The sequence below is a fragment of the Phoca vitulina genome, unplaced genomic scaffold, assembly GCF_004348235.1.
Source record: "Phoca vitulina isolate PV1807 unplaced genomic scaffold, GSC_HSeal_1.0 scaffold27, whole genome shotgun sequence".
NCBI classification, from domain to species: domain Eukaryota; kingdom Metazoa; phylum Chordata; class Mammalia; order Carnivora; family Phocidae; genus Phoca; species Phoca vitulina.
The window spans coordinates 19914086-19928236 of record NW_022589730.1 but is presented as its reverse complement, the minus strand read 5'-3'; the positions used below and the strand labels follow the sequence as shown (position 1 = coordinate 19928236).

Below are 14151 nucleotides of genomic sequence, written 5' to 3'. Positions count from 1 at the left end.
TGGGTTATATTGTCATAAACAATCAAATAAAAATGACTTAATTCACTTATGCGTAATAATTTTCACGTAAAAAGAAATGAGAACAAAAAATAAACAAAATATGATATAAATTTCTTTATTGTAAGGCATACCATAAGCAATTATTCAAAAGATATATGTATTATACCAATTGTTTAGACATTTTGTTGTTGCTTAAACGTTTCTTAATGATAATTTCTAACAATATGTAATCAAAGTGAAACAAAGTTTCTTTTTATTTTCCACCTTCCTGTATTCACTTCAAGATACACCTCAGACCTTCTTATTTGATATATTGATTAGTATAATTATAAGGACAATTATTTAGACTACAACTAAACTGGTTTTTCTTTTCCTGTATTTCTCTTGTGGTACTACTTTTAGGTTAATGCTTTTTATTCTCCACTATGATCATTTGTTTCATCGCTCAGAAATATTTATTCAAAAAACATTCCAAATCATAAAAGCTGAAATAAAGATATAGGACATAATCCACATATGACAAATAAATGATATTGCTGATGCTACTAAAAACATACTTTCGTATTTGAAGAGTCCAGACCTTTTTAAGCTTCTGAAACTGCTTGTTCTTATTCTCAGGAAATCCAAAGGCCATTCCAGGGTGAACGTGGAGAGCACATGACCAGGTCCTAGCTGTAGCACGTCCAGTAGACTTCCATGTTCAAAAATGAGCAGAGTTAAACCTAAATTAAATCCAACAGTGTCTTCCCATTTTTGACTCTAGAGTACATTATTCTAATGGGAATCATTCTAGTTGTTAGCTCAGTTAGATGGATCCATTCCAAACTCTCACATTTATTACCATCCTGCATGGTGATTGGGGTGTAAAATGAAACCTAAGTAGTCTCCAGGTGAAAGGCAAATTCGCCTACCACACTGCAAATACTTGACAGAGTTCATGATCCCAATCTCCTACAAATGTGCCTGAAAATATACTACCAAAAAATTTTCCATGCGGCATAAGGTCATGGTAATAAATGTAGAATTAGAAGATTTTTAGCAGGGAAGTTTTTCTGAATTAAGTTTGCATGAGGGTAATCCAACAGGTGAAAGGCCAACTTAATTGTAGCAAAATATTTACTTTATGAGTCAGGGTTATTTCTGAGTGTCATTTGTGGGATAATGCACATAGCCAACAAGGAAGCTGTGTTTTTAAAGGAGCAAAAAGAGGTATTTCTAAATTGTGGAAATATCTCAGACCACCAAGTGAGCAGATAGAAGGACTATTGATAGCCAAGTCAGAGGTCCCAATCCTTGCTCCATCATTAGCAGCAGGGAAAATTCCTGGACCTCACAGTACCCACCCCTAGAAGATGGAGTAATAATATGACCTGCTTTTGAGGCCTATTGGGAAGATTAAAGTAATTAATACAGGTAAAGTACTTAGAATTGTTCCTGGTATAGGAACTGTGCCATAAATGTTATTCGATAACTACAGCTGAAAAACTAGCAAGCAATAAAAACGTGAAGCATGAAATGCACACATACAATTATGCAACATTTCAAGGATTACAGTACTTTAAAAAATATTTTATTTCTTTGAGAGAGAGGGAGAGACAGAGTATGAGCAGTGGGGAGGAGGCAGAGGACAGAGGAAGAAGCGGGCTCTCTGCTGAGCAGGGAGCCCGATGGAGGACTTGATCCCAGGACCCTGAGATCATGACCCGAGCCAAAAGCAGATGCTTAACTGACTGAGCCACCCAGGTGCCCCAAGGATTACAGTACTTTGATGAATTTATAAATACATTACTTTATCTCATTTGTATGTATTTTTAAATATTTCATAGATAACACTGCTATTTCACATTCCACATTGAAAGACTTCCAGCATCTTTCCTGAGAAAATGTTTACAGTCCTACACCTGAGAGGACCATCAAAAGGCTTACAAGTAATTCAGCCTTCAGTGGGGCTAAGGCTGCCCATTATTCCTTTAGTTGAAGTGTGTTCTCTTCTGGAGGGCCAACATGTTTGCATTTCTGCAAATCAGAGTCTGGTTTTCCTCACAGCAATCCCAGACTCCACCTGTGATGAATGCCCATATCAAAATGTAAATACGCTCTCACCAAAGCACTGGACATTTAATTCCAATTCATGAATTCAGAGTCTTCCTGGCTGCAGACAGCATGTTTATGAAGGTATGAGCTGACAGCATTGTGTTTCTATTCTTCCCTCCAAAGATCGTCGCAGATAATATAATGAATCTTGAAAAGAAAATTAGTCACGAAGCCAGAGAGAGCCACAAGCTCCATTTCTTTGTGCTTATTTGTGGGTTGTCTCTAGCAACCAATTTTCAATCCCAACTGAAGAATAACGGATTCCTCAGGTGTGGTGAGACGCCATGATTCTCAGCTTTGGAGGGTTATGTGGGTTGGGGAATTAGCTAAACAGAACCTACTCCTTCTCCTGCCCATAATACAGTAACTCTCCCATGAACACTGGGTCAGGAGGTGAATTTATAAATTCATGTTAAGATATTTTTTTTATTATCCAAAGTGAACTTTAAAATATATCATTTACACATACACACATACACTCTTCCATTTATATACACAAAAACCACTATCAAAAAGTCACTGTCAACAACCTTAAACCACTCCCTTCAGCAAAAATCTGCAAGAAAGATTCAGATCTTTTTTTTAAGTTTAAAGCAAAATTCATTTTCCATCGAAAGCCCCTGGTCTCTTCACCCATTTCGTAAGTTTTGAAGAAAGAGTTCCTTCCCTTGAATATATATTTGTTTGATTTTCTGGAATGTCATCTTCCTGCAAAGCTGTTGATGTATAGTACATTCCATTGAATGCTGCATTGAGCCATTTCAGCATGCAAGTTTAGGCTGTGTTTTGAGGAATAAATAAGACCCACGTAGCAATCTTTCTCATTCAGATCTTCAGCCAGTCAGCTCATTTCCGGAGCCTAATCAACATCAAATAGGGCGTAGTGTCGACAGTCTTCAATTCACTGTAGAAAAGACCATACAATTATTGAAATCGAGCACATTAAATTTTCGTGATATAAGTGCTGTATCGCCATGATTACCATCTCCACCACCGCTCTACTACCCAGTTTGCACTAATTGCTTTAACCTAAGAGATATGGTGGTTAATTGGCTGACTCTAATTCCCCATGAGACATACTAGAATCACATGTGGAAGCGTCAACCTTATGTCAATGCAGCTAGTTGTAGTAGGACAAGAGTGAGGAAGAGTGAGGGGAGGGGAGAGAGAGAGCGAGCCTGTGTCTGCCATTCCACAGAGTGAAGACATGCACTGGAGTGACTTGGAGACAGGAAGCAAATCAACCCTTCTGCCAGGACACTGTAGTTCTGTCTGAACTTCTCTCCTCAATGTGTGTGATTCTAGTATTTAAAATATACATGTATGTATATGTGAGTGTACACACACACACACAGGCTTCTATGTGTGTTCTGTTGTTGTTGTCTAAGAACATGACCCCGAATCTCCAGCAAACACTTCTTCCGGTGTTCAAGAAATATCTCTCTGTTCTAATGCTCAAGGGAAACACCTTGCTTTGTAGTACTTACTGAGAGATATAGAGCTATATTTTATGGGTGATTAAAGAGATTTGCCTGGATTAATCTTTAAGTGTACATGATTATTTTCCCCCTTACCAGCTACTTTTCTACTCCAGTCTCTCCCTTGAGTTATAATTCCATTGCCTATGGGCGAACCCAAGACTTCCCAAACCATACTACTGCTTACATCCTCAAAGCAGCCAATTGGCCATATTTTATCTTACAAAGATGAGATCTACCAAGTCATAGGAAGAAAAAAATATCTTTAAAACTAAAAGACCTGAACAATTAATTTACTACAGCTAAAGAATTGGCGGTAGAAGTCATTCTCTCCAGCACCTTCCCTCTGCACGGGCTAGAGTTTCCACATTCCATACTGAAGTAGTTACAATCTAGAGACAACCTGACTCTCTCTCCTCTACTCCACTCTGGCTGCACTCCCTACAGGATCAAAACAGCTGAGGAGGGCCACCATGCCCTACCACCCCAAGGGGACTGGTATCTGGTAAGGGAACAACAAAGCAATCCCCTTCCTTTCCCTTGGGAAGTCATGCTTGCCCTTCTATTCTGGACTCTTCATTTCTTCCCCCACTAAAGTGACTTCTTCTCTCACTGCTTCTGAATCGTGGGTATTCACTTCCTCCTTTACTCTTTCTGGGGCTTAGTTTCTTTTCTTTATTGGAAGTTGCAGGGCCAGTGGCCAAAAAGTTGATAACTTAGCCTCTGGGAGCCCAAGGGTTCTAGAAGCCTCGATTCAGAATGGCTTCATCTCGTCTCTAATTACATACATCATTAGCAAAGTGAAGCAAGGCTGCAGGGAATTCTGAACAGGAAGATAGATCTACCTGATTTCCTGGACTGAGGCTGATCACAGCAGGCCTGATTATCTACCTCAGGCGCTGTGCCGAGGCCAGTTTCGGAAAACAGGCTTTTGCCCCAGAGGGACTAGACTGGGAAATTCAAAAGCTGCTAGAACAGGAAGTTTTTAATCACTTTTTAAATGATTCATGTAATTACAGACTATGTTTTCTTTTAAGTGATAATTTCATAGAGTATTATGGAAATAAGATTTGAGCCCGGAAGTCTTTTTTTTTTTTTTTTTTTACAGCTTGGCATTTCAGATTCTGTCACCATTAGAAAGTGATTTTGAGGGGCGCCTGGGTGGCTCAGTCGTTAAGCGTCTGCCTTCGGCTCAGGTCATGATCCCAGGGTCCTGGAATCAAGCCCCGCATCGGGCTCTCTGTTCAGCGGGGAGCCTGCTTCTCCCTCTCCCACTCTGCTTGCTTGTGTTCCCTCTCTCACTGTCTCTCTCTGTCAAATAAATAAATAAAATCTTTAAAAAAAAAAAGAAAGTGATTTTGAGGGTTTCAACCATCATTTTGATTGCTGTCATGGGCCATTATCATTGCTTGATTCAGTCATTATTAGGTAGTTACTGAAGACACTTGCCCTTAGCAATGCAGGAAATAAAGTGAAATACAAGGAACTATTCCTGCCTTCTTGACATTGACAATCTACCTGGTTTGAGATACAGACGTGGACATTTAAATAAATACAAACAATTTATAATTAATATGCTCATCAATGCTACAGAACACAGGAGTAAACAGAGAAACAAGGACAACAGAGAAGAAATGATGTGTGCTGCTTGGAGAAAGTGTTGAAGCCAAGACTAGACTTATTTTATGGCACAAAGCAAGAAAAGATATCTAAATTTATTCACTCATTTATTCAGGAAGTATTTCTATGTTAGGCTTTGAGGATTCAATGATGAACAAGTAACACAGGTCTTCTTCTCAAGAACTGGGAAACAGACAGTAAACCAATAATTACTACATAAGTATTAATAGATTGGAATATTTCTCAAGTGGGATAAATGTCAACATTCATGAATGAATGTCCAACAGAAGCTGTGAAGGCAGATGGCGGTGAGGGAAGGAAAACCTTACCTTGTAGAGACAGCCTTAGATACTGTTGTCCTAGGTGTTTCAGACCGAAGCGCCACCTTGGTTTTTAGTTCTTTATTCTACAGTTGAAAAAAAAATGTGCAGAGATTAGATAGGTAGCACATTTATTAGCCACATGCTTAATGCTTCTGATCAACCCACCACCTACATCATTCCTTGGCAGTGAGCTTGTTGTTTCAGTCACTCTATTAGAACACAGAATGCAGCCAGTTGAGAGTCCCTATTATCTCTGAAATTACAAACACACCTGGAAAAGTGCATAAAAGTGGAGTAGTCTACGTGAGCTTCTGAAATTTAACAGCTGAACTATGTTCGATTTTACATAGACAGATGCAAAGAAGTTCATAAAATAACTTCGTTAAAGAACCTTGTTAAAGACACCCACGATATTGATTACAAGTTTGTTGTTCTTGTGCAATCTCTTGATTATAAACTCCATGAAAATAAGCACCATCTATTCTTTATAGTTCATGGCATTTTTAGCCTCAATTTTCTCACTGAAGCCTCAATTTCTTGATCTCTATGCTAGTGGCAAATGATACACATCTTGCCTATCATGTATTAGTTGGAAGAAACAAATCTCATATGATCATAATATTTTAAATCTGGGAGCACTCTCATAATTCTAGGAAATAATGCAATGGCTGATAATAAGGAAGGCAAGAGTTTAAGTTCTCAGGTACAAATCCTAGCCACTCAGTAGCTACGTGACCTCAGTTACCTAACCTCTCTGCGCCCAATTTCCTCATCCGTATGCTAGAATCACAGTCTCTTCTTCACAGGTTCTGAAATGAGATATTAATATGTACTCAGCTCAGTGTCTGGCATGGATTTTAAGACTTAAAGACAGTTGGTTATGATTTGCTGGTCCAAGTACCATTTTTATAGCTAAAGACTGAGATCCAAAGAGCTTAAGTGCCCAACATCTTGTTCATGGCAGAACTCAGGTTCAGAGTCAGGTCCTCCCGGTCCAGAGCCCATGCTTCCTCTATAGCATGGCCACACCAAGCACAGATTTCACAGATCTGGAACATGAGACTTAAAACAGCAAAGCATCATGCCCAGGGTGGAGTTGTTAGTGGGCCGCACTGACAGGTCAGAGTTGTTTGAAGGATACACCAGAATAGCAGGGGCTGGGACTGGAAGGTAGCTGGGTGGGAGGCTGACAGGTGGAGCTGTGGCCTCCAAAGGACAGTAACACACCAGCTCCGATCCCTAGTAGGAAACTAAGGAGTTAAATAAAGAGTCATATAATTGAAGTTTAAAAGGTATTTCCTAAAAGTCCACCTGATGGTTTGAAGTAAGCCAACACCAAAATGCATGGTTTGGGGAAATAGATGTTAGAATTTTGATGGAAGCAAGAGAGTTCATAATTATGAGCGCCTAGCGAATGTCAAGACCTTTGCCAGGTGCTTTCCATAAAATCTTTTCTTTGATGACTTTTACTCTTACGCATATTAAAGAAATAAGGCCGGCAAAGCTCAAATTGTTTGGGTAACTTGTTTCTGATCACCCATTCTGTATACATGTGTGGGCTTTATGCAGGCCTGACTCCAAATCCTATGCTCTTTTCCCTGCAAGATGTTATTTTTCTGTAACCATAGGAATTAGCCCAGCCTCCTTACATTACAAATAAGTAAATGGTGAGCCCCAGGAGGACATAGAGATTCAATGATTTCTAAAGGGACTTCAGATCTGATAAACATGAAACAGAAAAAAGGAAACTGTCAGGAAATTAATCCACAATTAATCTACTGCAACCATCCATCCATCCATCCATCCATCCAGTTAGTGAGTCTCTGCCATGTCTACGGCACCAAGCCGGGAGCAGAGTGAATGTGAAGCAACACAGGAAAACGTGGATCTCTCTCTCCAGCACACAGGATGCACAGTATAGTGGGGGTGATAAGACAAACACGTGAACATTAAAAAATATAAATAAATAAAGGCGGTTCAGGAGATGCCATAGGCAGTAGGTAATTAATTACTACATAAAAGGTGTAACAGAAATCAGTGTGACTAGAGTAACTTTGTAACATTTTCATACACAAGGAGATTTCACCTGGACCTTGAAAACAAAGTGAAATGGCCTAGGTGGAAAAGAAGGGGGGAAAAGACTAAGGCAACAGTTCTTAAAGTGTGATCTCGGAATATCAGCAATATCAGCATCACCCGGGAATCTGCTAGAACTACAGATCCTCAGTCTACAGCGAGACCTACTGAGAAACCCAGGGTGGCCAAGGGATGTGTTTTAAGAAGTTCACCAGATGATTCTGACATCTGTTCAAATCTGAGAACCACTGGACTACAGTGCTGGTTTTATATTGGAATTATCTGGGAAGATTAAAGCTTCTTTTTTTTTTTTTTTTTTAAAGATTTTATTTATTTATTTGTCAGAGAGAGAGTGCGCACGAGCAGGGGGAGCAGTAGAGGGAGATGGAGAAGCAGGCTCCCTGCTGAACAAGGAGCCCAATGCAGGACTTTCTCTCAGGACCCTGGGATCACGACCTAAGCCGAAGGCAGACACTTAACGGACTGAGCCACCCAGGTGTCCCTATCTGGGGAGATTTAAAATCTACTCATGTTAGAGCCTCACCCCAGAGATTCTATTTAACTTGGTTGTAGTCTGGGTTCAAGAGTTTTCAAGACTTATGGGGCGCCTGGGCGGCTCAGTCCGTTAAGCCTCTGACTCTTGGTTTCAGCTCAGATCACCATCTCAGGGTTGTGGGATTGAGCCCTGCTTCTGGCTCCATGCTCAGCTGAGAATCTGCTTGAGACCTCTGCCCCTCGCCCACCCCCCTTTCTCTAAGATAAAATAAATAAAATCTTAAAAAAAAAAGTTTTCAAGACTCCACAGGTGATTCTAATGTGCTGCTAAGATGAAGAACTACCGGAGTAGGGAAACCAGAGACAAGATGTGGATTTTGCCCCTTCTTATCCTTCAGCATCTATGCTGCATAATAACTAAAAAAATGGAGCAAAAATCTTCACACGCAATGATCTTTTCGCTGTGATGTTTCAAGAGTTAAGCACTCAAGTCTCACATAGGAAATGTACTTCACATTTGATAAATTGATAATAAAGATGTTCCTTGTGTAATGGAGATAAAGCTAATATGCACTCCAAACAAGCGTAGGCACCTATCACAGGCCAAGTATGTTGCTGAGAAAAACTTGTCTCTATACAATACTCTGCAAGTTAGGAAGCGATATGAATCATAACATCCTGATGACAATGAATACGGGAATAAAAATAATCCAGGCTGGACAATTACGTAAAGGCTATTGGGAGTTTTTCCAAAACAAACTCCTAGTTTCTCAAGTTGCTGAGTATCAAACAATACAAAAGCATGAGAGTTATCATGTTAGACTGTCTTTATGTTCATTTATCTCAACTTCCATGCTGATTTATTTCAGCTGCTAGATTTAGGTATTTATTTTTGATTCATTTTCATGGTTTTTCCTGTCATTAGAAAAGCCACATCCATGAGTTTTATTACATCACTACTTTACAAAACTACAAATCACTGACCAGAATATGTCTGCCATTATGATGACTCTGTCCAAGGATAGTTTATTGACGCAGTTTTCCAAAAGAACCTACTTTTTGCATCCTTTCTATCAACACATTCTTGTTAAATTAAATTTTAGGGATCACAGTGAGTATATAAAATAAGATAATCTTCAGTGTTTAGAAAATGGAGGAATTTCTGAAGATGTATTTCATATTTCCGTATCAGCCCATGATTAGTCAGGAAGCTAGAAATGCATGAGATGTGAGAGGAACGTCAGAGATGAAAATGAAGGTGATAAAGATATGGCAAAAATAGAAAGAACAGTAAATAATTTTGGTAGAGTTAAGCAGAAATCTTCCAGTGATATTTTTAAAAGTTTTAAAAACCTTAAGGTTGTTCTTGTCGTTGTTGTTGTTTTATTTTTTTTATTTAGTATTTTTATTTATTTATTTATTTTAAAGATTTTATTTATTTATTTGACAGATAGAGACATAGAGAGAGTGGGGAACACAAGCAGGGGGAGTGGGAGAGGGAGAAGCAGGCTTCCCGCTGAGCAGGGAGCCCGATGTGGGGCTCGATCCCAGGACCCTGGGACCATGACCTGAGCCAAAGGCAGGCGCTTAACGACTGAGCCACCCAGGCACCCCTTGTTGTTGTTGTTTTAAAGGATTGAGTTATATGAGTGAATATATCTCCCTTCTGGAGAGGGAAAAAAAAAACCCTGCTAGGCTAGAAAGACAGCCACAGAAAAAAAGTATTTGTTACTATGACTCAAAACACTGCAAAGTGGAAAACACTGTAATATAGTAACTATGAAAATGACTAAAATCAATATAAATGGTCAGGCAAATTTAATAACTCTTCATTTCTAAATACATATTGTATGCACACACATGTATTTCACACATACATATATATATATGCACATGCACATACACACTTACTCCCCCCAACACACCCTTATTTAATCATTCCAATAAATAGATTTTGTGGTGGTGATGGGAGGACGGGAGCCTGTGCTTCCAAGACAATAAGACTCAAATGAGTGATTTTGAACGAGTTTCTTAAATTCTCTGGATCTCAGTTTAATCACTTACAAAATGTAATAGATAACTTTCTCCAAGAGTAATCTTGAAGATTAAATAAAATGAAGCATGTAGCATGCCTAAAAAGAGATGAATGTTTTTGGTATGGATGATGCTGTCTGTGTGGTTTAGAAACAGAGGTGATGTGTTTAACTTGGTTGTTCAAGCTTGGGTGACCATTTATCATAAATGGAATCAATTCACCCTGTGATTTAATGGATTCCAAAATAGGCAGTGGTCTTATATTTGCAGTGCAAGATAGTATATCCCTGCATAAATCACCCCAGTTTAAGAACTTCATAATAAAGCATTGACTAGGACCAGACCAGAAATAGGCTAACCATGGCTCAAACACTCACCAAATTCAAGTACCTGGTCAAATATCACAGGTTCAAAGATGCCCTTCCTGACCCCCATCACTCTATAACTATCACATTGTCACATTCTACACTTTTCAGAGTACTTGTCCCTCCCTTATTAAATTGTTTATTTGCTTGCTTATGTGTTTATTATCTGTATCTTCAATTAATAAGCTAGAGGAGATCTGGGACAGTCTGTTCTGTGCATTACCCATACCCAGCACTGGAAACATTTCCTGGTACATCATAAACACACAAAACTATTTGATGAATCAATTAAATTGATGCAGCTTGGACTTTTTTTAAAGCTGAAATGGTCATTGTAAAACTTCTTGCTGTGAAGGAAAAGATTTATTTACTGAAGATAAGAAATTTTGAGAATATAAAGATATTCGTCAGATACTGCTATAGTTTGAAGACTCTTTTATGAAAGAACACGTTAAAAAACAGAGGCTTGAATCGAGCTATGTACAGAGAATCTGAGATAGTATTGAGCGGTGTTTGCACATCACTGCAGAGAGTCTACAATCAACCAAGAAGTTCCCACGAAGGGAACAAATCTGTTGCTTTCTCACATATAACACTGAGTGGCTAATCAGCAATTATTTGCTGCATTTGGAAATACAGAAACAGAGTACAATGGAAACAAATACATTGTTCCGGTCTAACTATTAGACCACAAGACCAATTGGATAATGCACTGTACCTGAGCAATCTGAGTTAAGTTGCCAGCCTATTTAGGATGGTAACATTTATTTTTGGGATGATACAAATAAACAGACACAACTAAAGGACATAAAACTGGATTAAAAGCAGCAGTACCATTGATACCTGAATCCTGTGATGATAGCTGGCACTTAATTATGTCTGGCTAGAACACAGTGAAGTGAAAGCTCAGAGACGGATTAACAGTATCTCCAATTAAAATGTGTGACCAATGTGCAATGTGTAAAGCAGTAGGGCACTGGAGCCCAAATAGGCAGATACACCATCGGAAGAGATTTCCAACATAAAAACTCAGTCTAGGATAATAGGCACTTCAAATTCATGAAGAAAGGCCAGACTTCTCAATAAAGTGAGACAACTACAATGTTAGATCCCTACCTCACACCAAACTTCCTGAATTACACATAAACTTGGATTTAAATGGGATTCCCAGTCCAAAAAGGGAACCTGAGCACATGTGTTTATCATCTCTCCCTTCTTAGATTTTATTAAAATAATAACAAAGGATTTCTAAGTATTAAAATCCCTTAGTAATGAAGAGGAAAAAATAAGACTATGAGCAGATTGGAAATATCAGGCCTGAAGGACTGAAAGTGAGCAAAAACTTGACTGCTAGAGCAGAGGCAGCTGTAGGTGGGGCTGTTGTTGCTAAGAGAGATGATTGATCCAGCAGAACCCTGGGAGTCAGAGAGCACATTATCAAAAACCTGAAAAATGGATACACTTTGAGTTACCAATTCCGCTTCTAAAAATTTATCTTACGGAAGGAAGTAAATATACAAATGATCAGTGATGTTTGTATAAATATGTTGAATTCAGTGCTGTTACAAAAGCAATACCAAAAAACAATCTAATGTCCAATAACAAGGACTCAGTTAATTAAATTATTGTATATCAATACAGTGGCTATTTTAAAAGATAACATAAATGTAATCTGATTGTTAAGCAAAGACTTCTTGCTTTATTGTTATATAGAGAAAAAAAACTCTTTGGCATGGTCTATGATCTAGCCCCTTCCTACCTTTCCAATATCATCCCATGCTATTCCATCTAACTCTTAGATTAGAAGCACTCACAACGGCTCCCTGTCCCTCTTCCTGACAAGCCCTACCACCCAATTTTTCACTAGGCTCAGATTAAAATTCATTTTCTTAGAGAACTTCTTCCCACCCACCAAGCTAAGTCCTCCATCTAGGTATTATCTGTCAGAACATCCTGTTCTTTCCTTGCAGAATGCTTCCATAATATTGCTATTTACATGTTCATGTATGCGTCTGTCTCCCTCTCTAGACAGTCAATTCCAGAGTGTGGGGCTCATGTCCCTTTTGTCCAATACTGTTTTCCCAAACTTAGCCACTTCCCCAACTTAGTCAGTTCCCAAAATTCTACACCACAGCAGCCACTCAATAAGTACTTAGAGGATTAACAACAAGATTGATAATGTGAACAAATGAATGAAGCTTAAAAATACAATGAAACGGGCATGATATTATGCCATGTAATACACACACACAGGTATGGAGCAGGCAAATCGAGTCCTACAGAAACACAGATGGACACAACTGTGCAGAGTGATTACCCACGGATGGCAAGTCTGCGTGATGTTCTTATTATAAGTACTTATCCATATTTCCTAATTGGTATGGAATGAATGAATATATATTAATTACATTAAAAATAATATAAGAAAAATATTTTATCAAGTAACATTTGCCAAAAAAATCCACTAAGTACAAAAAGCAGTGAGGAAATCCCTGTAGGGACATTTTTTGGGAGGAAGAGGCTCTAATGTGGTCTGAATCCCATCATCTGAACCCCTCGATGTAAACTGACAAGGCATTACTGGGCACTTGAGTGGACACGAGTTTTGAGCCAATTATTCCCCCATCCCTGCATTTTTCAGCTGCACAGAGCTGCAAGCATGGTCTTTCTCAAATAGCCATGTGTAGCCTAAAGAAGGTGAAAATCTAAGGAAAGTCTGAGGCTCAAAGGGTTCACCTTCCAGAAGAGAGAGAGAACAGCGGTCCTCTGGGAAGGGAGAATTGGCACACCACGGCTCTGGTTACGAAATTTAAGATGTAAAACTATTTACAACCTCTTTATGTTATGACGACTTGTTCCTTCTGTTTGGGGAGAGCTGAGAGAACAGGAGGCAAGAGAAAAGGTAGGGCAGTGTGCTGGGTGCGTGGTCTATCCTGGGGACGAGAAAAGCCCCCAAGGATGATGAGGTGTCTGGTGGCAGTCAGAGCATCTCTGATTCCACAGGACAGGACAGCGTGGCAGGGGGACAAGCAGGAAGTCAAAATACTACAGAATGAAGGAGAAAAGGTGACCAGGCCCAGGCGGTCAGTGAAGAGCCTCTGACAGGGGCAGAGGCGGCAGCACTGAGCACCAGCTCGAGCCCAGGGGGGAGGCAGGCGTGGCGTCTTCAGGTGCTCCAGCCTCAGTGGGCTTTGCTGCACTTCCTGGGAGGCAGGGTGCTGCCAAGCCTCGGCCTGCAGCTGAAAGCCTATAAAGGGCTTCCCTAGTGTAGAGGGGAAGGAGTGAGCAGGAAGAAAAGCACGTCTTATCACCGTAAGTTATTGTTATGTTTCAAAACACTGAAAGATAAGAAAACTACAAGAGGCTTCTTGAAGTGGATGAGCCCGGAGGCAAACCGTGCAAGCCATGATGGGTGTGAGTGAGGAAAGAGGATATCTCAGGGCGGGAAGGAAACAAAGACATAAGACAGCAAACCCAGCCATCTGGCCAGAGCTGAATTCACCCAAGATGGTCTTGATCGAGCTTCTAATTCAAGTCCACATGGAGAGATGTTCTTATCTGTCCCCCCAGTAGAGCAAGCATTCTGGAAAATTTGGATGAACTTTTAACAGTTATTTCATAATATTTAATACTAATAATTTAATATTATAAAATATTTAATACTTC

The 14151-nt window shown here is 39.5% G+C and overlaps 1 protein-coding gene across 1 annotated transcript in view; it reads right to left on the bottom strand.

The window, feature by feature from the left end:
* Positions 1–1838: 1838 nt before the first annotated feature.
* CCDC68 (coiled-coil domain containing 68) overlaps positions 1839–14151 on the bottom strand; it is a 48646-nt gene continuing 36333 nt past the window's right edge. Inside the window, exons 13-14 of the mRNA XM_032422874.1 lie at positions 5522–5598; positions 1839–2998 (exon numbers count right to left, since the gene is read on the bottom strand). Coding sequence (XP_032278765.1) covers positions 2941–2998; positions 5522–5598 — 135 coding nt within the window. The 3' untranslated portion in view covers positions 1839–2940. The remainder of the gene's footprint in view (positions 2999–5521; positions 5599–14151) is intronic.